The 25,286-nt window shown below is 33.5% G+C and overlaps 1 protein-coding gene across 4 annotated transcripts in view; it reads left to right on the top strand.

Annotated features, from left to right (window-relative positions):
• Positions 1–25,286, top strand: part of TMEM232 (transmembrane protein 232) — a 185,910-nt gene that overhangs the window by 12,565 nt on the left and 148,059 nt on the right. Inside the window, exons 1-3 of one of the 4 annotated variants that reach the window (XM_074281947.1) lie at positions 9,373–9,430; positions 11,515–11,724; positions 24,777–24,912. In XM_074281947.1, coding sequence (XP_074138048.1) covers positions 24,794–24,912 — 119 coding nt within the window. In that variant the 5' untranslated portion in view covers positions 9,373–9,430; positions 11,515–11,724; positions 24,777–24,793. Of the gene's footprint in view, positions 1–9,368; positions 9,781–11,514; positions 11,725–24,776; positions 24,913–25,286 lie in introns of those variants that run through there. The other 3 variants (XM_074281946.1, XM_074281945.1, XM_074281948.1) reach the window with 3 other exon arrangements.

The following is a 25,286-nucleotide window of genomic DNA, read 5'->3' as shown; positions in this document are numbered from 1 at the left end:
TTAATTGCAAAAAGACAATTCATTTGGAGTACCCTAATTAAATTCAAGATACTACTCACCATGACTTTTCCAAACTTTTTCATCCCTCCTCAAACTTCCCATGATTCCCATGATTCTTCCTTTTCTTGGCTCAGAACTTTGCCTCATATTTAACTGAAAAAAAATTTGAGGCTATTCACTTTTCTCCCTTACTCATCTCACAACATTTCTTCCACTATTTTTTCTCCAATATTCTGTCACTATCTCCTCTTTCACTCTTCTTTCACATGAAAATATAGTTTTCCTTGTCAAGGTAAATCTCTCTGCATGCATAAATAATCCCATTTTATCATGACTTCTCTTCACAGATTTCTTCTTCTTCCAACTCTATTGTAATTTTCAGTCTTTCCTTATGACCTGAATCCATGCTGCCTACAAACATATATACTTGTTGTCCCCATCATCAAAAAAACCCCAATTTCATTTGTCTATCCCCACTAACTATTGTATATCTCCCCTCCCTTTTATGGTCAAATTCCTTGTAAGGCTGTCTACAATTAGTGCTTTCATTCTCAATTCAACTATTTATTTCTTAAAAGGGAAATTTTAAAATCTTTTAAGAAATAAGTGGTAATTTTAGAGACAACAGTTTCAGTTGAGTTGAGGTTGAAAGCCAGAATGCAGAGAATTAGGAGATAAGCAGAAAGAAGTAAAAGCACTAATTGTAGATTACCTTCACAAGATTACTTTGACATTCCATAATCTTCAATATTTTCTTCTCTCTACATCATCATAACATTGTTTTTATGGTTATTTTACTATCTATTGAATGAGCCTACTGAAGTCTCCTTTACTGGAACTTTATTTATTGCCCATGGTTATATCTATTGCTCATGGGTGACATAGAGGGCTGAACTTGTTTCTCCCTTGTACTATTTTGTTTGGTGATCTGATTTAATGATGATCTCACAATGTTGATTCACAGTTCTATTTGTCTACCTCTAACCTCTCCCCTGACCTCCATTCTTGCATCTCTGGCTACTTACTACATATCACAAAACAGGGTATCACACAGACAACTTAAATTCAACATATCCACAACTGAATGCATTATCCTTTCCCCTAACTCCCCCTTCTTGCTAATTTCTCTATGATTGTACAAAATAGCACTAAATATTAAACATGAATATATATATATATATATATATATACACACACACACACACACACACATATATATATATGTATATATATATATATATATATATATATTCATTTCCCAGATTAACAGAAGAGGAAATAAAATGCTTAAATAACCTCATTTTATAAAAAGAAATAAAATAATCCAAACATTCATTTTTACCAAAGAACAATTAATTCCAAAACTACATAAATTATTTTTTTAAATGGGCAAAGAAGAGTCCTACCAATTTTTTTTATGACACAAATATGGTGCTGAAACCTAAACCAAGAAGGACAAAGTAGAGAAAGAAAATTATAGACCAGTTATCCTAATGAATATCGATGCAAAAATTTTAAATAAAATATTAGCAAAGACATTACAGCAATTTATCACCAAGATAAAAAGTATGATCAGGCAGGACTTGTAACAGGTTGGTTCAATACCAGGAAAACTATCAGCATAGTTGACTATATCACTAAAAAAATCAACAGAAATCATAACATTATCTCAATATGCAGAAATAGCCTTTTACTAATGACAGCACACATTTCTATTAAAAACACTAGAGAGCAGAGGAATGAATTAAGTTAAAATGTGTATCCAAACCATCAGCAAGCACTGCATGTAATGGGAATAAATTAGAAGCTTTCCCAATAAGATTAATAAGGATGCCCATTATCATCACTATTGTTCAATATAGTACTAGAAATGTTAATTTAAGAAAAAGATGGGAAAAAGAAATTGAAAGAATTAAAATATGTAATGAAAAAATAAAATTATCACTTTTTTCAAATGGTATGATGTTTAATGGCTTTAGCAAAGTTGCAGACAATAAAATAAACCAACATGACATCAGAATTTCTATATATTGCCAACAAATCTCAACAGAAGAGGTAGAAAGATAAAATCCACTTAAGATAATGATAAACAATATAAAATTATTGGGAATCTGCCATTTCACCACAAACCCAGAAATTATATGAACACAATTACAAAACACTTTTCACACAAATAAAGTTAAATATAAACAATTGAAAGAACATCAATTACTCATGACTAAGCTAATATAATAAAAATGGCACTTCTATTCAGTGTCATACCAATCAAACTGCCAAAATTTATTTAATAGAGCTAGGAAAAAATAATAACAAAATTCATCTGGAATAAGAAAATGTCAAGAATATCAAGAAATTAATGGGAAAAAAAGGCAAAGGAAACAGACTTAGCTGTACCAGATCTAAAACTATATTAAAAAGTGGCAGTCATCAGAACTAGTTGGTACAGCTAAGAAATAAAGTGATTGATCTATGGAATAAATTTGGCATAAAAGCTACAATAGTCAAAGACTGTTGTCATTGTACACATTAACAGCAATAGTGTTAGAATTTGTTCTTCTCAGCAATACAGTGATCTAAGATAATTCTAACTGACTCATGTTGAAAAATATTATCCATATCCAGAGAAAGAACTGTGGAGTCTGAATGAAGGTTGAAGCAGTTACTCTTTTATTTTTTGTTGTTATTTTTTCCTCTCATTGTTTTCATCTTTTTTCTGATTCTTCTTTCACAATATTTTTATGAGGAAACATATTTATTATAATTGTACGTATGTAACCTGTATCAGATTGATATAGAGAGAAAAATGGAAATCAAAATCTTATGAAAATAAATGTCAAAAACTAATAAACTTTAAATAATAAATAACAAATGGGAGAATAAAATAAGAAAATCACTGAGGTAGTAAATAAAACAAAGAGCTGGTTTATGAAAAAAATAAAATTGATAAACTTTGGTTAATTTGATTAAAAAAAAAAAAGAACAAAACCAAATAACCAGTATCATAAATGAAAAAGGCTAAATTTACCACTAATAAAGAGGAAATTTATACAATAGTTAGAAGCTATTTTGCCCAACTTAATGCAAATATCTGACAAGCTAAGTGAAATGAATGAGTATTTTAAAAACCACAAATTGACCAGATTAACATAGGAGGAAAAAAATTACTTAAATCAGCCCATATTAGAAAAATAAATTTAGCAAGCCATCAATGAAATCCCTAAGGAAAAAGTCTTCAAGGCTAGATTTAATCCAAACATTTAAATAACAATATCAATATTATATAAAACATTTGAAAAAATGGGCAAAAGAGTCCTACTAAATACCTTTTATGTCACAAATATGGTGCTTTTATCTAAATAGGAAGAACCAAAACTGAGAAAGAAAATTGCAGACCAATTTTCTATGACTATTGATGCAGAAATTTTAAATAAATTATTAACAAAGAGATTATAATAATTTATCATGAGAGTAATATACTATGACCAAACAGAATTTATACTAGAGATAATTGAATAACAGGGAAACCAAAAATATAATTGATGATATCGATAACAAAACTACAGAAATCATGTGATTATCTCAATAGATGAAAAAAAAAATCTTTTGATAAAAGACAGCACCCATTCTTATTAAAAACTCTAAAGAGCAGAAGAATAAGTGAAGTTTTCCTTAAAATGATAAGCAGGATCTATCTAAAACATCACCAAAAAATATATGTAATGGGAATAAACTAGAAACTGTCCCAATAAGATCAAGTGAGCAAGGATACTCATTATGACCACTATTATTCAATATTGTACTAGAAAGGTTGTCTTTACCAAGAAGAGAAGAAAAAGAAATTGAAGGAATTAGAACAGTCAATGAAGAAATAAACTATCATTCTTGGCAGATGATATGATGATAAACTAATAGATTCCTAGAGAATCAACTAAAAAAATACTTGAAATAATTGGCAACATTAGCAGAGTTGCAAATTCTAAAATCAAATGTACATTTTTATATTTTATTAACAAAGCTCAGCAGCAAGAGATAGAAAGAAATAGCATTAAAAAAAAAAAAAAGACAGACATTATAAAATATTTGGGAGTCTACCTGCAAAGACAAGCTCAAGAACTATATAAACACAATTATAAAACACTTTTCACACAAATCAAGTCAAACATAAACAACTGGAAATCTTTCAATTGCTCATGAGTAGGCCAAACCAATACAACAAAATAACAATTCTACCTAAGTTAATTTACTTATATTCAATGCTATACTAATTAAACTACCAAAATCATTTTATAGAGATAGGAGAAATATTAACAAATTCATCTGGAGGAACACAAGCTCAAGAATTTCAAGAGAATTAATTATAAAAAATCAAAGTGACCTAGTTGAATCAGATTTAAAACTATATTGTAAAATAGCAATCATCAAGACTACTTGATATTGGCTAAGAAAAAGAGTGATAGATCATTGAAATTAGGTACATAAGACACAGTGGTAAATGACTATAGTAACCTAATGTTTGCAAATCCAGATTTCAGTTTCTGAAATGAAAACTCATTATTTGACAAAAATTGGACAGCAGTCTGGCAAGAACTAGATATAAAACAACACCTCACACCATACACCAAGAAAATGTCAAAAATAGGTAGATGGTTTAGACATAAAGGTGACCATAAACAACTTAGGAGAACAAGGAATAGTTTACCTTTCAAATTTATGGAGAAAATAGAATTTATGACCAAACAAGAGATAGAGAGCATTATGAAATATGCAATGAATAATTTTGATTATATTACATTAAAAATTTTGCAAAACAAAACCAATACAACCAAGATTAGAAAGTAGAAATCTGAGAAATAATTTTTAGGTTTCTTTTTAAAAGCCTCATTTCATTCATGTATATAATATTTTTTTTTTGAACTGAGTCAAATTTATAAGAATACACTCAAATGTTGGAGGGGATGTGGGAAAACTGGGACACTAATACATTGTTGGTGGAGTTGTGAACTGATTCAACCATTATGGAGAGCAATTTGGAACTATGCCCAAAGTGCTATCAAATTGTGTATATGTTTTGATCCAGCAGTGTCTCTGTTGGGCCTGTATCCCAAAAAGATCATAAAGAAGGGAAAAGACCCACATGTACCAAAATGTTTGTGACAAAAAAAACTTTTAAAAAGAATACAAGTCATTCCCCAATTGACAAATGGTCAAAGAATATGAAGAGAGTTTTTAGAAAAAGAAATCATAGCTATCCTGTAATAGGAAAATATACTCTAAATTCCTATTGAATAAAAAATGGAAAATTCAAACAACTCTGAGGTACCCCTCATACTCATCAGATTGACTAGTATGACAGAAATGGAAAATGATCAGTGTTGGGGTGGATGTGGGAAAATTGGGACATTAATGCACTGTGAGTGGAATTGTGAACTTATCCAACTATTCTGAAAAGCAATTTGGAACTATTGCCAAAGGGCAATCAAGCTGTACATACCTTTTAATCCAACAATACCATTACTAGGTTTATACCACAAAGAAATCCTATTTTTATAAAAATAATTCTACCAGCTCTTTTTGTGTGGTGAATAATTGGAAATTGATGGGATGTATATTATGAAACAAAGAGGAATCTCTGCAAGTGACTTGGAACCAACAAAGTGTATGTACTAGGAGGAGTTTCCTTCAGAGTTGCTGAGAACTGAGCTGAGAATAATGTCTTTTCCACAATTTCCAAGGAAAGATATTTCCAGAGATCAAATGACTAAGTAGGATAGCTGGTAATGAAGGTGAAATATATTAATTGTATATACAATGGGAGTGGTTTACCAGGAGCAAGGAGGTTTGGTATTAATTAAAATTGATGATCATTATTGAATTATTTTGACATTTATGTTTCATGGCCTTTGTCATCAAAAGGGACATATTCAAATTCCCTTTATTTATTGTTTGGGAATGAAGGCCATTCCTGTTTGCAATTTTTTGGTTAACTGAAAGGTTGTGTTCAGTTTTTATTAACCACACCTTACCAATACTTGACTTATGGAATAATAATGGTAACTGTTTAAGAAAGATAAATTTGAGCTTCCTAAAATGATTTCATTCTTTTTTCAAATACTGTAGCTAACTGGTGATATATAAATCTCCCCTCTTAAATCAGTCTATTGTAAACCCTTTAAAATAATCTAATCTATAACCTGACAATTTAGGTATAGAATCTGTTTATTCCTTAAGAGACATATAAGATTATAGTTCTGCTTAATTGAATTTGTTCAATTTTTATGACACTGAAGGAAACATAAGATTAGGATTTTTGTGATACTGATGGCCATAGTGTACTTGTTCCCTGGTGTAAGTTTAACTTTCTTAATTCACTGTTGCTTACTCAATTTAATTTCTTTGATCATGAGATGTCAGGAGAAGTTTATTATGAATCCTATCTTTTCCTAGATGAACTATGTCAAGATTTAGACAAGATATATCATAAGGACTCTTCTTTCTGGTTATGTATCACTAAAATTGACCTAATACAATTTCTTTGTAAATACTATTTCAGGTTGGGTAGTTTGTTTTCAGCACCAACATTTCCTTGTTACATTATAGCTAGTTTCACTGAATCAAAGTGAATTAAATGTCACATTAGGTAAAAGAGGGAGACATTCCAGAGACTTTGAAATTCTCCTTTTTACCAATTAAGGTTAGTATTAGAAGACACTGAAGGAAACAAGTCAGTTCAGAATTAGGAATTCTAGTCGCAGCCACTGCAGTGGTAAAGTCAGTCAAGCAGTCAGCAAATATTTATTACACCCTTACTATGTATCTGGTCCCATCCTAAACCCTGGGAATAGAAATAGAGGTAGAAACAAAGATAGTTCTTGCACTCAAGAAGGTTTTATTTTAATGGAAGAAGATAACACATAAAGGAGAAAGAACATACCTGTGTTTTGGGCCAGAACTTGAAACAAGGTACTAAGTGGAATTGAGGAGACAATGGTTATCTAATTTAGCAGGGTTCAGTATGATTGATTTAATCCTACAACAAATAATGATTTCCTAGTGATATAATGATTGGTGTATACTCAGTGTAGAGCATATAAGCTGGGAGCCTCAGCCAGAATTTATTTGGAGAGATTCAGAGAGCCTGAGAAGAAAAGCAGGCAGAATGCTGGAGGCTGAAGAAGGGAGCACAATGGCTTGGACTCATGCAGATTCATCCCATCTCTCACCACCTTGGTGGCAGACTCTCCTCCTTCGTTTTACTACTGAAACCAAGACTCCAGAAGGGCTCCAGAAAACTAGTTGAGCCCCAAGTGAAGGAGATAGGGCTTTGAAAGAGATAATAAAGGATTTGGACTTTAACACCTGGCTGCACTTGTGGTGATTACTGAACTGAAAGGAAAGCTGCTCTCAGAGACCCCAAGAAAACCAAAACAGAGATCATTACATACTTGTTGAAGATAATGTAGAGAAGCTATGGCGATGAAGTAGCAGTGCATGTGGAGAGAGTTTTGAAGGACTTTGAAGATGAAAGTACCCTTTCTTGGGCAGTGGGAAAAATAGTTTTTCTCCTCCCTCCCCATTAACCAAATGATGATTTTGTGAACTTCAAAAGATCAGAAAATCAGGAATTCACATCTGTAATAGAAACCATGTCTAAAGAACAGTGACTATGAGTAGCTTTTCCACTAGGACCTGAGAGACACATTGAGGAAATAACTACCTACACCAGGAAAGGCAGCTTCAGAATTCAAGGGATATAGCAATCCATTTTGCTCAACAGGGTCCCACACCTAGGAGACCTTCACATGTAGATTCCTGGAAGGGAGAAAACAACTTTCAGTAACCAGAATTTTTGAGTTTGCCACTTGGCCATATATGCTAAAAGTTCTAACAAGTTTGGTTGGGATGTTGATGTAATAGATATTCTTGCTTAGTAAATACACTTTTCCTTTTCTTTTTAAAATTTTATTAAAGTACATTCATTTAAAACACTTAAATATGAGCCATGTTGGGAGAGGAAAATCAGAACAAAAGGGAAAAGCCATGAAAAAATAGTATGCTGGGGCAGCTAGGTGGTGCAGTGGATAGAGCACCAGCCCTGAATTCAGGAGGACCCGAGTTCAAATCTGGACTCAGACACTTAACACTTCCTAGCTGTGTGACCCTGGGCAAGTCACTTAACCCCAGCCTCAGAGGAAAAAAAAAAGAAAAAATAGTATGATTTGATCTTCATTCAATTTCATTCTAGATGCAGACTAGCATTTTTCTTTCAAAATGTATTGGGACTGCCTTGGATCACTGAATTTCTGAGAAGAGCAAAGTCTATCATAGCTGATCATCACACAGTCTTGTTGTATCAATGTTTTCCTGGTTCTGCTTACTTTACTGAGCATCAGTTCATATAAATCTTTCCAGGCTTTTCTAAATCAGCCAGCCTGTTCATCATTTCTTATAGAACAATAATATTCCATTACTTTCATATGCCACAACTTATTTAATCATTCCCTAATTGATGAGCATTTACTCATTTTCCAATTCTTTGATACCACAAAAAGAGTTGCTACAAATATTTTTGTACATGTGAATCTTTCCCCCTTTTTTATGATCTCTTTGGATACAAACCTGCTGAATGAAAGGGCATGCACAGTTTTGAGTATAGTTCCAAATTGCTCTCCAAAATGGCTGGATCAGTTGACATTCACCAACAATGTTTTAGTGTCCCAGTTTCCTCACATCCCCTCCAAAATTCATCATTATCTTTTCCTGTTATCTTAGCCAATCTGTTATGTTTGAGGTGATATCTCAGAGTTGTTTTAATTTGCAGTAAATACACTCTATAAAAGCTAATTAAATATGACTATTAAATATGATTAAATCTGATAATCAAAGGATTATGTTCATGATGTAAAGTACTAGATATCTAAGCCTTACTTGGTTACCTCTCTAGAATAAGTCACCAGCAACTTGGGAAACGGACTACCAAAGCCTAAACATCCTGGAGGGAGTGCTAAATTAGGAAATGCATTTTTCCAACATATATTCATATTAGACACACAGTTTATTCAAAAACTATTCAAAGAAGCCATTATTATTGAATTATTGGTACCAAAAAGTAAAGGGTGGAGGGGGTGAGGGAAGGCGGGGAGGGAGAAGAAGGAAGTGAAGGCGATGAAGACCAATTTCAAGAGGTGAATTGCTTTTATATCCCTTCACCACACGACTCACATGTTTTCCACACCTTCCTCTAGGAAAAAAAAAGCACATTAGGAAGCAAAATAAGAATAAAGATTGCATTTGAATTCCCCTAAGACACCACTCTGGTCACGCGGACCAGGCAGCCTTTCTAATTCGTCCCTCCCCCACAAGTTTCACTCAGACAGAACAGCGTCCTTAGCAACCAGGTTCAGCAGCGCTAGTGAATGGGAACCCACAGCGGGTGAGCGGGATAATTGTTTAAAAGAAAAATTACCAGAACAGACTACCAGGTCCTAGGCTAGGCGCCGTAATGACTTATTTCTACGGGCAATGAGAGGACTAGGGGGCTAACTCGAGTTCTCTGAGGCGAGATTCTCCACCTCCCCTTTCTAACGATATGCCCCGGCTCCCGGCTGGCTAGGCTGAGAAGAATGCTGGAAGTTGCTTACACATTTTGGGAATAATCTCTCAAATTTTGCTGACCCAAGTCACGAATAATATGCAAGCAAAAGTCGTATTAGGAGAAATATAAGGGCCATCAAAGCTTTTCTTCTGCCACGTTTGCTAGCAGTATAAAAGTGATCTTTTGAGGTGGGTCTGGTGGTGCATCGAGTTTTTCAAGTTTTGTAATTTGAAGGAAGCTTAGAGGTCATCTTGCACAGTTGCTTCATTTTACCGATAAAGGAACTGAGACCTAAAAGATGAAATGTTTTATCAGAGTCTCAAAAATAATAGATAGCATATCCTGCCTGAGAACGCAAATCTTTTGAGTTCAAAATCAATGCTCTTTCATTCACCTAATCAGTAGTCAAGTTTTCCCACAGAGGCACACACTTTTTTTTTTTTTCACTTTTTTAGTTCCATTCCTTCAACATTATCTGCAACATTGCACCAAGTTGTGGGAGAGAAAAATAAAGACATGACCTACTCACAAGGAAGTTATGATCCAATAGAAACTAGATGTTACAGAAATCCAGAGATAAAAAGGAATAAAATAAGAATATAACTATATAAGAACACAGAATTCTCTCAGATCATCTGAGAGATCATTTCCAGTTAGTGAATCAAGAAGAGGTGATATTTAAACATGTCTTGAAGAACAAATAGTCATTGAAAGGGGAGAGATTCAAGGAAGGACAATCTAGGCTTTAAGTAATGTAAATATTAAAACATAGAGGCAGCTACATGAAGAGTAGAAGATCAGACAGGAAAAAATAAAACTGAGCCATATATTTTAATTACACTTATTTTTATTTTGAGTGTAACAAACAAAAGGAAATCAAATTTCCATGTATACAGTGGAACATTTAATTCATTGAAATTTGCAAAGATGTTTTAAATTTCTTTATTTCTGAACTTTTATTTAATTTTTAAAAATATATCTAGTTGACTCTCTTAGCTTTCTTTTCTCTTTTACCCCTATTTTTACTCCTTTTTTTTTGCACCCTAGTCCTTATTGGAAAAGTAAGCTAAGAAATTAGCAGTCAAGAATTAATAGCTTTTAAAAAATCCCACACTGGCCATGTCCAAAATTTTATTCTACATCTTCTCTAGAATTGTAATTCAATATTGGTCCTCAGGAATCAGTGAGTTATAGTATTGATCAGAATTTTTAAATCTTTCAAAATTGTTTTTCTTGTGTGATATGTGTTTGTGATGGAATATTATTGTCCTATGGGAAATGATGAACAGGAGACTCTCAGGGAGAAAAACAAACAAACAAACTCTGGAAAGTCTTCCATGAATTCAAGCAAAGTGAAATGTATTGTATACAAAGTAATAGATTAGTCTGTGATGATCAGAAATGTAAATTATTTACTATTACAGAACAATGATCCATGACTACTCTGAAGGATTTATAATGAAAAATCCTATCCATACCCAGAGATGATTGTATCTGGTTGTATCAGAATACAGATTGCTGTGTTTTCTTTCACCACATGACTTTTATGGAAAATGGCTTTTCAAGATTCTAGCTACTCCATGGGTCCACTTCCCTATAAAATAATTTACATGAGTTTACAATGATGTATTTACCTTTAATAGTAAACCAGAAAAAATGGTGAGTTATAAGTAAAGACCATACTGAAATGCCATACTAAGAAATATAACAGTGAAACATCCCATCTGATTCAATAGTCCACAATATGCATAATATCATTGGAAAGAATGGACCTCTATAGAGTATATATGTAGAGAAACACATATACAAGGAAACTGCAGTCAAAGCACATGAGTAGGTTTGTATATTTGTAGGGAACATGTTTAGTCAAGATGTGAGTAAAGTGACTGTTTATATCTGTTATGCCCACTGATGTTTTCTAGTGATGTCATCATGATGTCCCATCAGGCTTGATCCATCCTGGTTTCATAATCTATACCCAATGCTGCTGACGTTGAATGTACTCCAGTGGACACAACTCTGAGGCAACTCATACCTCATTCAGATGTTCAAGTAATTGTTGTTTACTACATGTTGCTCCAGTGCTTCCAGATTCTGGCTCAGATTAAATCCTTGATTATTTCTTCCTCAAAGTAAGAATGGACATTGCCAATTCTTTTAAAGTCTATAGGCTTTTTTCTGTTTTAATTCTGTTGTCAGTAATTATAGAACCAATAAAATCAAGCAAACAAAAGTATCCCTTTCCTCACATTTACTTTCTTTGTTCCCTACAAAGTTTTCCCTTATGAAATATTTTATATCTCCAGCAAGTGGAGTCTTTGCAACTAGCTAATTAATACCTTCAGCGTTTGTCCTTTCTTTTTACTCAAATTCTGATCTGAAAACTTGATCAGTATTCCAGATACCGCCAAATTTTAATCTCTGAAGAATATAAACTTGATAAATGTTATTTATCCAATGACTACCAGACAGGTTTGGTTTTCCAAACCTAAATCACTTTCATTTTCCATTGTAGTTAAATCAACAGAAAAAAAAAAAAAAAGAGCATAGAGACAAAGCTAAATTGCAAGAATAGTATTTTCTCTTCTACCAGTTTAGCTGCATTATTGGATCTTTCATATTCAGATATATATAGTCAAATAAGTTTATGAAAGGAACCTTGACACATAGTTACATCCATTTTATTAGAAAGGATCACTTATTTTTCCTCCACGTTAGCTCATGTTGCTAAAAAAATAAAATAAACAAAATAAATGTTTTTCAGACTTCATCAGTTCTTTCTCAAGAGCATTTTTCATCATACCTCCTTTGGAATTGTTTTGGATCAATGTATTACTGATAAATAACTAAGTCCTTCATAGTTAATCATCATAAAATATTGCTGTTACTCTGTACAAGGTTTTTCTCACTTCATTTTGTATTAATTATTATTTTCAAGGTTTTTTTTTTAATCATCCTGGTCATCATTTCTTAACACAATAGCATTCTATCACAATCATATATGGCAATTTGATTAGCCATATGAGGACATGCCATTAATTCCTGATTCTTTGCCATCACAACAAGAGTTGGCTCTAAATAATTTTATACATTTATGTCCTTTTCCTTTTTTTTTTTTTTTTTTTTGAGTTATTTTGTGTATAAATCTAGTAGCGGGATTTCTGGGTGAAAGGATATACACAGATTTATAGCTCTTTGGACATAGTTTCAAATTACTATCTAGAATTATTGGATCATTTAGTTAGATACAACTCCACCAACAGTGCATTAGTGTGCCAATTTTTTCACATCCTATCCTACATTTGTCAGTTTTCTTTTCCCATTGATGTATGGCTCAATATCTCATAATTGTTTTAATTTTAATTTCTCTAATCAAGGAGACTTAGAGCATCTTTATTATAATAGATAAGTTAGATTTTTCCTCCTGAAAAATGCTTGTTCATATCCTTTGACCATTTATCAATTAGATAATTATTTATTTTTTATAAATTTGAGTCACTTCTTTATATATTTAAAAAAATGAGGCCTTCATCAGAGAACCCTGCTATAATTTCCCCTCCAGTTTCTGCTTTCCTTCCAATCTTGTTTACACTGATTTTGTTTATACAAAAGCTTTTAAATTTAATATAATCAAAGCTATCTACATTATATTCCATAATACCCTCTATCTTTTCTTTGATCTTAAATTCTTCCCTTATGTATAATTTTGACAGATAAAATATTTCCTTCTCCCCTAATTTGCTTGCTTTGAGATCCTTTTTTTTTTCCCCTCAAAACTTTATATAGTATTAGAATTAATTGATGTTTAAATATTTGGTAGAAATCACTTGTGAATCCATCTGGGTTCCAGGGATTATTTCTTAAAGAGATCTTTGCTGGCTTGTCCAATTTATTTTTCTAAGATAAGATTATTTAAGTATTCTATGTCCTGTACTGTTAATTTGGATAATGTGTATTTAGATAGCTAGATTCACTGGCAGATAATTGGGCAAAGTAGCTACTAAGAGTTGTCTTAATGTCATCCCCTTTGGTGATGGACTCACCTTTGTTTCAGTTTTAATATTGGTAATTTGTTTTTTTTCTTTCTTTTTAAAATAAAATTAACCAATGGTTTGTCTATCTTATTGCTTGTTTGTTTTTAATAAAACTAGTCTTATTCCTTTGATGGCTTTCTTATTTCAATTCCATTAATCTCTAATTTTCAGGATTTCCATTTTGGTATTTACTTGGGGATTTTTAATTTGTTCTTTTTTGCAGTTTTTTTTCACTTTCATGCCAAATTCATTGACTTGTTCTTTCTCCATTTTATTGATGGTACTACATAGAGATATAAATTTTCTCCTAAGTGCCCCTTTGATTGTATCCTATAACTTTCTTCTATTGTTTTAATTATTTTTAATGAAATTATTGATGTTTCTATGATTTATTCATTGACACACTTATCCCTTAAGTTTAGATTATTTATTTTCCAATTTACTGTGTATTTTCCTTCAAACTATTGCATGTCTGTTTATCCTTGTATCTCTGTCTCTGTCTCTTTCTCTCTCTCTCCTTCTTTCCTCAGTCCTTGTCCTTCCACATACAGTAAAATAGTTTTCTTTATCCAACTGTGTTTGTTATTTCTTTTTGAACCAGTTCTGATGAGAGCACTGGTCAATTGGTACCTGCCAGTATCCTAGCTTTCTCTCTATTGTAAAAGTTTTTCCTTTCACACCTTTTATGTAAGTTAGTTTTTACATCCTATCTCTCTTTGCCTTTTCTCTCAGTGCATTTCTTTCTCAGTCTTAATTTCATTTTTTGAAATTATCCCTTCAAAGTCAACTCACTCCCATGCTTTTTGTCTTTGTTTACTCCTTCTAACTATCTTAATAATGATAAAGTTCTTAGGAGTTACAACTCTTACCCTGCTATATAAGACTATAAATAGTTAAACCATAATGAACTTGTTAGGATTTATCTTTCATGTTTACCTTTTTATTTGAAAGTCATTCTTTTCTATTCAGCTAGGTATTTTTCATCAACAATGGTTGCAAGTTCTCTATTTCATTAAACATTATTTTTATTTGTTTGTTTGAAGAATTATGCTCAGTTTTGCTGGGTAGGTTATTCTTGGTTGTAATTTTAACTCCTTTACCCTCCAAAATATCAAATTCTGAGCCCTTTGAGCCTTTGTATGTAGAAACTGCTAAAACTTATGTTATCCTGGTAATGTCTCCATAATATTCAATTATTTCTTTCTGGGTGTTGAGCTTGGAATCAGGACAATAAGCTTAGTTCTTTTCTTTGACATTTAATACATGAAAGTTTTCTAATCACAGTTTTATCACCTGTAAAATGTCAGGAATGGCAAGGGGATGGTGACAGGACTCACAGGATTGTTGTGAGGAACAAATTAAATAATATATGCAAAGTACTTTGCAAACCTTAAAGCACTATATATTAGGTATAAAAATTGATGTATTACTTTTTGTTTAATTATTAGATAATTCAGCTCTGTTGAGACTGTATACTGGGTTTGATTCAAAGTTTTCTATATTAAATAGATTTGGTTTAATATATCTCAGTCTATCTAGAACAACCTTCCCAATTTTAGTTCTGAGAGTTTATTTAGGTCATTTATTTAGTTCAAACGTTATTGTTGTTATATAATGAAATTTTAAGTCAGCATAATTAGAGTCTGATAGGTTGAGGCTATTTTTAAATGTAAACTTAAAATGCAAATATTTACTTGATAAAGTAACGTAGATAATAAATTATGACATCATGAGCTTATTCCACCTTGTGCCCAACATTATTTTTTCCTATAAATGAGGTTTGCAACTTAGCTAAATGTTTTACTGCTTTTCTGAAGTCACTATCCTTTCTCCTATGTTTAGTTCTTTCCCACTGGGCTTTGCTTTATGAGGGGCTACAGATTCTTGCTGAAATCAGCGGACAATTCTTCCATAATTGTTTGGTTTACTTACTATTTACTAGAAGAGAATATGCATTACTATAATACTAAACAAAGAAAAGCAGTTTCCAGTTATGGGTACCCATTTTAGGATATGTGACTAGAACAACTGAATAACAACATTATCCAAATCAATTCTTTCTGGACCAGATTTTTCATCATGTTCTTTAGGTTTTAACCATGTGAATTTCATGTGATTAGGATACAATAGATTGAGTATGGACAAGTAGATGGCATAGTAGATAGAGTACCAGTCCTGGGGTTAGGAGTTTCTGAATTTAAATACATTCTCAGACATTCAGTAATTATGTGTTTTAAGGTCATTTGCCTCAGTTCCTAATTTATAAAATGATCTGAAGGAGGACCACTCCAGTATCTTTGCCAAGAAAACCAAATGAGGTTATGAAAAGTAGGACATGATTGAAACAACTGAACCCAGTTTTTTTTCTGGGCCAGATGTTGCATCATGAACTGTTAGTTTGGACTAGTTAAATTTCATTTGAAACAAATATGATTGAAATGATTCAATAACAAGAAGATTAAATGCTGCAGTTTGTCAGGAAGATCTAAGTTGAAATTCTGTATCAGGTATTTACAATCCGTAAATGTAAGTATAATTAACTCTGACAAGTTAACCTTTCTTAGTCTCAGTTTCTTCATCTGTAAAATGGGAATAATAGTATCTGCCTCACAGTCACTGTGAGCATTAAAGGAGATAATAACACAAAGTGCTTTATAAACAAAGCACCACATAAATTCTAAGTGTTTTTCCTTAACCTATCTACCATCTGCTGCCCAAACCCAACACTCTTGGTGTGTGTGTGTCTTTGTATATTCCATTGGACAGGTTTGTACTACAAGTAAATGTTGAAGATGGTACTCAAAACACAGTACTTTTCCTATATCTCACAGTTCTCTAAGAATTAAATCTGTTACAGGACAGTTAGGTGGTACAGTGGATAGAGCACCAGCCCTGAAGTTAGAAGGACATAAGATCAAATCGGATCTCAGACACTTAACACTTTCTAACTGTGTGATCTTGGGTAAGTCACTTAACCCTAATTGCTTCTAGTAAAAAAAAAAAAAAGGAATTAGATCTGTCACAAATGGAATATGTTGTCATGGGAGATAATGAGGTCTCTATTACTGAAAGTCTTCAAATGTAAACTGAGTAACCATTTATCCAGGGTGTTGTAAAGTTTCTGCTCAGATATGTGTGGGATCATGTAATCAATCCTTGAGGGGCTTTCCCATTTTGAAATTCTGTGATTCTGTGATTAGGTTTACTTGGGTCTGTTAGCTATTTTTTAGCTTCAGTTTGTCTATAAGAATCAAATTTTCTGCTTAATTTCATCCTACTGATTATTTCATCCCTTAATTAGATCATATATTTTACCACCCAGGTTTCAGAGCTTCAAAGCTTTACTGCTATATAGTTTAGACTTTTTGTGTGATTATGCAAGCATGCATGCATTTATGTGAGTGTTGTATGTGTGTGTGTGTGTGTGTATGTATGTGGTTGTATGTGTTTGTGTGTATGTATGTGTTTACTTTCTAATTCAATTTTCATTCCTGATTATGGATACATTTAGGAAAGAATACTAAAGAGAATTCATGGAAACAAAACATATTATGCTTGGACATATTTATTTCCTGTGCCTTAATTCCCCCTACTCCCCAACTTTTTTCTTCAATTATATATATGAAGCACATATAGTTCTCTGAGCTCACTCTACTAGCCATTCTCTACTATTAGCAGGTTGAATGCAAATCAATGCTATTTCACTATGTAACATTGTAAAAGGTATCCGAGGTGTCAGGTGTCTTCTCTAGTCCTCTTTTTCAGAACTTCTATCAGAACACACATCAATGATTACTTATTTTTTTTCTGTAGGCTTACTATGTTGTGGCAAAAAGCTGTTTAATTGGCTGTAGCTGAACAGTAAATTACAAAATCCTTGAACAGAGGAATTCTTTCCTTCCCATTTTCTTCTCTTCTCCCCCGCTATTACCCTCCTACTCCCAAACTTCACCTTTCTCCCTTTCTTACTCCTCCTTCCTGGAAGCTTTTGAGTGAAGAAGGAAAAAAAATGTTAAGGACCTATAGGTGAGGAAAGAGGAAATTGCAGTGGCAGTGAGTTACTCAGGTGACTGACTGCCTTACTTCCCCAAATCAGAGCCCCCTTTTCTCTACTATCTTGGTATCAGGTTAAAATGCTTATTTAACTTCCCTTGAACTTAAACTTAAAGTTTTTACTTATTTCCCAACCAAGTTCAGTTCTGGATATGGCATAGTCAGTAGATTAGTCACTTTTCTGCTTACAATGTAGAACTGATTGATTGTTGGGCTTCACCTCCTGCTGAACTCTAGTCTACTTGAGTTTCCATTTATAAAGCAACACTTGAAAGCTAAGTACTATATTCAGCTCCTTCATCATTTGAATTATAGGCAAAAGAAATCAACTGATGGTCAGGCTGCTGGAGATAAATTTCTTCATATTTAGGTAAACTTATCTATAGAGAGTAGACATAGTATTTTATTGAACTTATAATCAAAACCTTTTTAGCTCAATAGTATATGTCAATGTACATTTTCTCCTGGTGTAGTATTCAAAATCCCAGTGACATCTCCTCTGAGGACTTTTAGTTTCATCCTAGAAATTTTGACATGTTGTTTCATCATAATCATTTTCTTTGAAATAATTATTGTTTTTATGATTTGTTCTTTAATCTAGTCTTTAGTTAGGATTTCATTGTTAAATTTCCATTAGGATCTTGAACTATATTTATTGAGTTATTATCTGTAAAATGTATTAATATTTCTGCCTTTTTACATTTATTTGCAATATTTTTATGCCCTAATACATGATTTTTTTTTATCAAGTTCCATGTGTATATATTCTTTTGTCATTTGGAAAATATCATAAATCTTTTAACTCCAATTTCTCTAGCAATTTATTCAGTTCTATGTTTATTTTTGTTTATGTTTATTTTTCTGATAGATTTATCCAAAATTAAGAGATAAATTGAAAATTCTTATCATTACAGTATTACTATCTATGTCTTAGATCAATAAATGTTTCCTTTATGAATTTGTATGCTAAGGAATCTGAAACATAAAAGTTTCTTAATGTTAATCTATTTCTTGTTTCATCATAATGCAGTTTTCTTGTTTATCCATTTTAATTTTTCAGATATTGTTTTTGCTTTGTCAGATTGCATCTCCTGCTTTTTAGATTCATTTGATGCATAGTCAAATTTTTTCCATCTCCTCAGTTTTGTAAATTTTTAAAAAAATATTTCTTGAAAGCAACAGATTGTAGTTTTGTTTCCTTATCCAATCTGTCACTTTTTCATTTTATTGGGCTGTTTAATCGATTTGCATTTAAAGTTGAATTAAGTTTAATCTGTTCTTATAATTTTTTCAATGTTATTATTTTTCTCATCTTCTGTTGTAAACATAGAACTATGATCCATCAATTACTTTGAGATATATATATATATATATATATATATATATATATATATGTACATATATATATACATACACTCATAAATATAATGTATACATAAATAAATAAATATATATATACACATACATACATAAATATAATGTATACATACACACACACACATATATATATATATATATGTATATATATATATATATATATATATGAAAATAATTTTTTAAGATGGTGCTATTCCTTCTGGCTCTCTTCTCCTTTCACCCAGATCTCTCTTCCCTTTAGTTAGCTTGTTCCCTTTGAGGTTTTGTTTGTTGGTTCCTTTTTTCATTCCTGAGTTTATTTGATTATTTAATTCTCCCCCTCTTTTTTCCCCTCTCAGTCAACTTATTTTCTCTCCTCTTCATCTTCATCTAGTCCTGTTCATTAATTTTCTAAATTTCATTTTTGTGCCTCTTTCCATAAAGAATCTCTCTCACTATTCATTATATATTTTCTCCTTCTGTCTGTTCTAGAAACTCATCCTCCCTTTCCTGGTACCTATAATTACTTAATCTCTATTATACAAAGAGAGATAGATGAAAATGAAAGTCAGATGAAAGGCAAGTAATGTCAAGAAATGGGTGAAGGACATTTTGGACAGGCTACACTCTGCCTAAAGATAAATCACTAATCACTGTGTTGTTGGGTTTTTTTCTTTTTTTCATTTTTGTTTTTTGTGAAATTATAAAATAGGAAAATGAACAAAAAGGAAAGAGGACAGTAGGGTGATAGAGAGGAATGTGTAATGTGAGATGGTCAAATCAAGAGCTAATAATGAAAGATGATTCTGGTGGTCTCAGAAAGAAATTAATCTATGGGGAGTAGATGAAGTAACAAGAAGGACTGAAAAAAGGGAAGGAAAACAGGGAGGTCTTGATTTAGTGGAAAAGACTTGCACTGCCAAATGAGCCTACCATTGAAGAGAAACATTCTGTGAAAGGAAATGGGGACCTTGTGCTGGTTTTTGTCTGGGGGATTTAGTGCTAGAAAAGATGATTGTCTCACATTGAGAGGAAGGAAATTGGATATTTTGAGGGCAACTGACACCAGTGTGAGGAATATGAGAAGTTAGGTTTCCACAGATATTGTCAAAATGAGATGAAAGAAAGGGTAAAATAATGTTAAGATATCTTCAACCAGTCACTATTTGAAGCAAGTGGAGAAAAGCATTGGAGAGGTTATATATCAAAGGAGGAGAGAGGAGAGAAACTGGAGAGAGGTCTTTCCCTGGGGCAACATTTTTCTCTGTCACCTGCAAAGACTGGTAAATTGACTTGGTTCTGGAGTAAGGCACAAAGGAAAGAAGGAAACCCATGGGACAGTTTCAATAAGATAGAGGAGATCCTAGAATGGATACTTTGGAAATTATGATTATATGAGGAATAAGGAAAATAGAGTCACCAAACTGGCAAGGCAGAGAGAAAGTCTTCAAACAATTCTTAAGTTTCCCTTCAATCCCCATTCTAAGGGGGGAGGAGAAGGTGAGACCAGAGTGCCAGAGCAAAACAGAGAAAGAAGCCCCCATATCAAAAAGAAATTCATTGGTCTTCCTGGCTACATTTGGGTCTTTGGTTGTCTTAGTGGAGTGAGTGAGGGCTTGAGCAAGCCCCAAACTCCTGCTAGAGGGCAGGGCATTGGGCGGGGCAGCTCATCCCCTGTAGGCACTCTCCTCCAGTGCTCCTCTGGGCAAGGACTGGGGAGTTTCCTTGGTGGACAGTTTCAGGCTCCATGGCCCTGTCCACAATCTGAAGCACAAATCCTTATGTTTCCCAGAAATAGCAGCCAAAATATGAGACAGTTCTCCATTTCTCACTTTCACTCTTCGGTCTTTTTCCTCTGCTGCAGTTTGCTCCTGATTATTAAAGACTCCAACAGCTGTTTCTAACAACTGAGTGGGAGAAGTTTGAAGTCCCAAAGCTAGCTTCTGCAGTTCCTCTGTATATCTGGGGCAGATTGTTTAATATTAACATCCCCCCAGGAAAGATCAAATTGGAGGGTATTGGCCTTAGATCCCAAAATAAACTGGGTGGGGTCCTCAAAGTAATGGCCAGGTTTTTCCTTAGTCTAAGAGAGATTTGACCTTGAAAGAGGCACCTCTGTTCTGAGTGTCTTCCCCTGAGAGTCTGCTGTTTCTCTCAGAGGGCAGAAGTTAGGGAGAAATGGCTGAATTGGGATCCTTAAGAGGAGAAAAAGGGGTCCCACTCCTTGTATCAGAGAGATATAAGTCTCAGGATCTGGTTCAGGAGGTGAGGGGAATAGAGTTAAAGAAATATTGTTGGACATAAGGTCCTGTCTTTGGTAAGGAAGTATTTCTAGAAGGGATTCACAGGGACCCTGTATCCCTAGAGCAACAGGAAGGAGGTGGGGGGGGGGGGAAGTGGTACTTAAAAGGTTAGTATCTAATTTTTATTTCCCTCTAATAAATTTAAGCAGCATTCTGCAGGGCTGTTTTAAGTTTTTTAGTTTTGAGATCTTTTAAGCTGAATTTGTCTCTATTTTAAAAACAGCCTAAGGGACAATCCTTAGGAATAGAGAGATAGATTGTCCCATTTTGCTACAAGTCTTAGATTTCCCCGATTCTATAGTGCACCATCCTCCTAAGGCATCCCTAGAGAGGGAGAGATGATCAAGTTCCTTGACTAAAGGGACTTTTGTCAGAAACACAAGAATTCTCAGTCAGAACATTCCCAGCCAGGGAATTCTGCTGGAGTGTAGAAGCTCCTTACATCCCAAATCTTCCCCGGGGATTTAGGTGTCCCAGCTATAGAATAGATAACAGCAAGAGAAGGCTTACCTCGGCCAGAATTTGGGGGATCCCTGTAGCGGGCCACCAAATGTTGAGGTGTGAAAAAATAATGGTTGAGAGATCCCCTGACAGCAAGGGATCCCCCTGATCAGTCCCACAGGCTTTGCAAAAGAATTCATAACCCCAATGAATACAAGCAGGAGATTTGTGGCAAGAATGGGTTTATTACACTGAGAAAACAGCTTTCTTAGCAGGCAAACTCCTGTTAGGACTTTTGCTAAATGGGTTTACAATGAGAAGCAACTCAGTGGGCATTTCTGATTAGGCCTTGGCTATATTGGGTTTGTTTTGTCTTGGAGCTGGGAGACCTTTCAATAGAGGGTGGAGAACATCCCTCTGACCAAGATCTCCAATTGAAGAGGAGATTATTATCTGAGAGTTTTCCCTATGAACAGGAGGCTGGGGCCCCTCCCAGAGGGGACTGAGGACCACCCTTCCCCAAAGATTAAAGGGGACACAGTTTACATCATCACTAGTTTCTCTGTTATCACTTTGTTGCTGTTGCTATTCTTGACTATATTGTATTCATTTGCCCTCCTTTATTTTTGTTGTTTGGGATATTTAATAGGCAAATAATCTCTTCAGGCCTATTTTTCTTTCTAAAAAGAATAACTCTTATTGGATATCCAATAATACCCTTTTTTCCTTTATAATTAAGCTCAGATTTACAGAGTAGGTCACTCTCGGGTGTATCCTGTGCTCCACTGCAGAACACATTTTAATCCTTCTCTCAGTCAGGTTTTTGGTGGGTACAGAATAGTTCTCTGTTATTCACATTTCCTTTCCTTTGTATCTGAAATTCTTTTTGATTGTTATAAAACTTTATTTTTGAGGTGAGTAGTTCAGTTTAACCACTAAGTGGATTGAAGTTTGTAGCATTGAGGTGTTTTTTTGTTTTATTTTGTTTTTCCTAAAGGCAATATATTCTTTCAATAAACATTTCATTCGCCATCTTTAGAAATTCTAAGAAATTCCCTTGTGTTACTACCTGCCTTATTGATGAGGTCCTGAGTACTTGATGGGCTTGGCAGAGAAAGCCTGTAGTGATGAGGCTAGAAGGGAAAGGCTGGGATAGACACGTTCCATCCTCTGTGGATTTAGGCAAATACCAGTAAATGTTTGATTTGTATATCTATTTTATATACTTATATAACCTGGGTCACATTTACCTTGGGGTAAAAGAGGTCACAAGTGGAAAAAATTTAAAAAGCTTTACTTTGGCTAGAAAGATCATTTGGAATTCTGTTAGCTATGTATCTATTAGTTGTTCCTCCCATCTCTCTGTCTCTCTCTATCTCTGTCTCTGTCTCTCTTTTTGAGTTACTGAAGTCCAAGATAAAAGTCTCCATATCCCAGAATGCAGTAGATGATCTTGGTATCTGCCATGTCTGACCAAGCTCTAAGTGCTCTACATCTTCATCTTCAGTCACCTTCATGGCTATTAGAACAAATTGTTCTCATCCACCCATTCTACCTGAGAAAGTCTTCACATGCTTGGAGTAGATATCTCACTAATTCACTAACATATTTGGGACTTGTCAACTACCCTCAACCACGTTTTGTTTGTCTGTCAAGACATTTTACAGAGGTATTGCCATTATGCATTCTACAGCTTCTTAGAGTCACAGGTGTGAGTGGATTGCAAGTGGATATCAAAGTTGGATTAGCAGTCTTTTTTATATGTATATGATATTTGTTTATCTGTAGCTACAAGGAAAGAAAAATACAAACAAACTCTGGAAGAAAGAAAATATCTGTTTTGAAATTTGACATGAAATTTATTTCATTAAGGACTTTGATGTTATTTATCTTCACTGAAATTTGAAGCATTGACTCACTGAATTAGAAGATTCACTTGGAAGGAGATTCTTACTAAAAAATTTTTACCAGGTTTTTAAACAGAAGTCTTTATTCTAAGCACCTTGATGAATTAAGCTAAAATGAATTTCACTGGTCAAGAAAGAAGTTTAGAATTGGCACTTTGGTTCTCACCAAATAACTTCCTACACTAATGAAAATAGATGTATATAAGTAATAGAAAATGGCATAAGAAGTGGTATGAAGTGCCAGTAATGCAACATCCCATGTTACAAAGGCTCTGAGGAGTCTACTTTCAGGAGATTTGTTATTATTTGAAATGGAACTTCCTCAGAGAATGAGAATAGGCATTCTATATAATTGGTTCTGGGGTGCTAATCATCTGGGGGACAGAAGCCTCTTTGGTTACAGCTGTAAAACCAGAACTGGAGAGATACCTTCAAAAAACCTTAGTTGGACTCAGCCTCATTCTTTTTGACTGTTCTCATTCTTGGTGGATCTTTGCTCTTGATTTGACTATTTCACTGATGGAATCTAGTGAGCTATCATTTTTTCTCGAGGGTTTTAGAGTTTTTCCTCTGAGTACAAACTCTGGTGCTCTGAATATGGGATTAGTTCTTTGTCTACCTCAACATTTATTGTTTTGATTTGATTGAGGAGATTAAAGAAGAAATTTGGAAGCTTCAACTTTGTGAATTTTAAAATGTCAGGAGAGTGTGACTCAGGGTTTGAGATTTCAAGTATCAGGGTCAATGATAAATTTTGTAACCAATTTACCATCTTTGGACAAAGCTGAGGTGAGGACTCATCAGTCATGCATCTTAGAAGTAAACTTAGAGAATGAATAATATAGAAACTGTGTCAAAAGTGAGCCTTCTAGGGTTTGTAGACTGGCACTAGTTACAAATATCCAGGCCTTCTTCAAGATCTCTCTGAGATACTTATAGTATTGATTATCACAATTTTTGAAGAATCAGGCTCCCCAGTCAATTTCACATGGGGAGTTACATCAGTGGTTTGTACCAATTCCTGCCCCAATCATGCACACATGTAGAAAATTTATATTAATATTTCAAATATCTTTTCTTATTTTGTTAGGTTAATTACCTGAGAATATGCCTTTTACCAGGGTGCCTATTATAAACAGATTTGGAATAATTTCAACCTCTTACCATGAAGAACTTTTGAAACATAGTGCAAAAAACATAACACAAAACATAACTAAAAAGCCAAAGTAAGTATGAATTTTAAAAACCTTAGTAAATAGAGTCATTATATAATCAGGTTTTATGAGTTATTGTCCTAGTAGGAATGGTCACACTATTCAAGAAAGGTAGACAAAATATTACTCATTTTCATTGAAAATTCAAAAACTAAAATGATTATAAAATTCTTACTTGTACATGAAATACTTTATAAACTACATAGCTCTCTCAATATTAAGGTTCTTTATTGGATGCTTAACTTTATCACTGTTTCAAAATAATAATAATGCTAAATAAAAGGCCATGTATGTATAACATTTGAATAGGTAGGCCAGGCTTCCCAATTCTAGACTATATGAGTCTGGAACTTTCCATGGCAATATACACTTAGACAATTATTATA

This window comes from Sminthopsis crassicaudata, chromosome 1 (genome assembly GCF_048593235.1).
Source record: "Sminthopsis crassicaudata isolate SCR6 chromosome 1, ASM4859323v1, whole genome shotgun sequence".
Classification (NCBI taxonomy): Eukaryota; Metazoa; Chordata; class Mammalia; order Dasyuromorphia; family Dasyuridae; genus Sminthopsis; species Sminthopsis crassicaudata.
The sequence above is the reverse complement of the archived record's forward strand: the minus strand, read 5'-3'. Positions and strand labels throughout refer to the sequence as shown.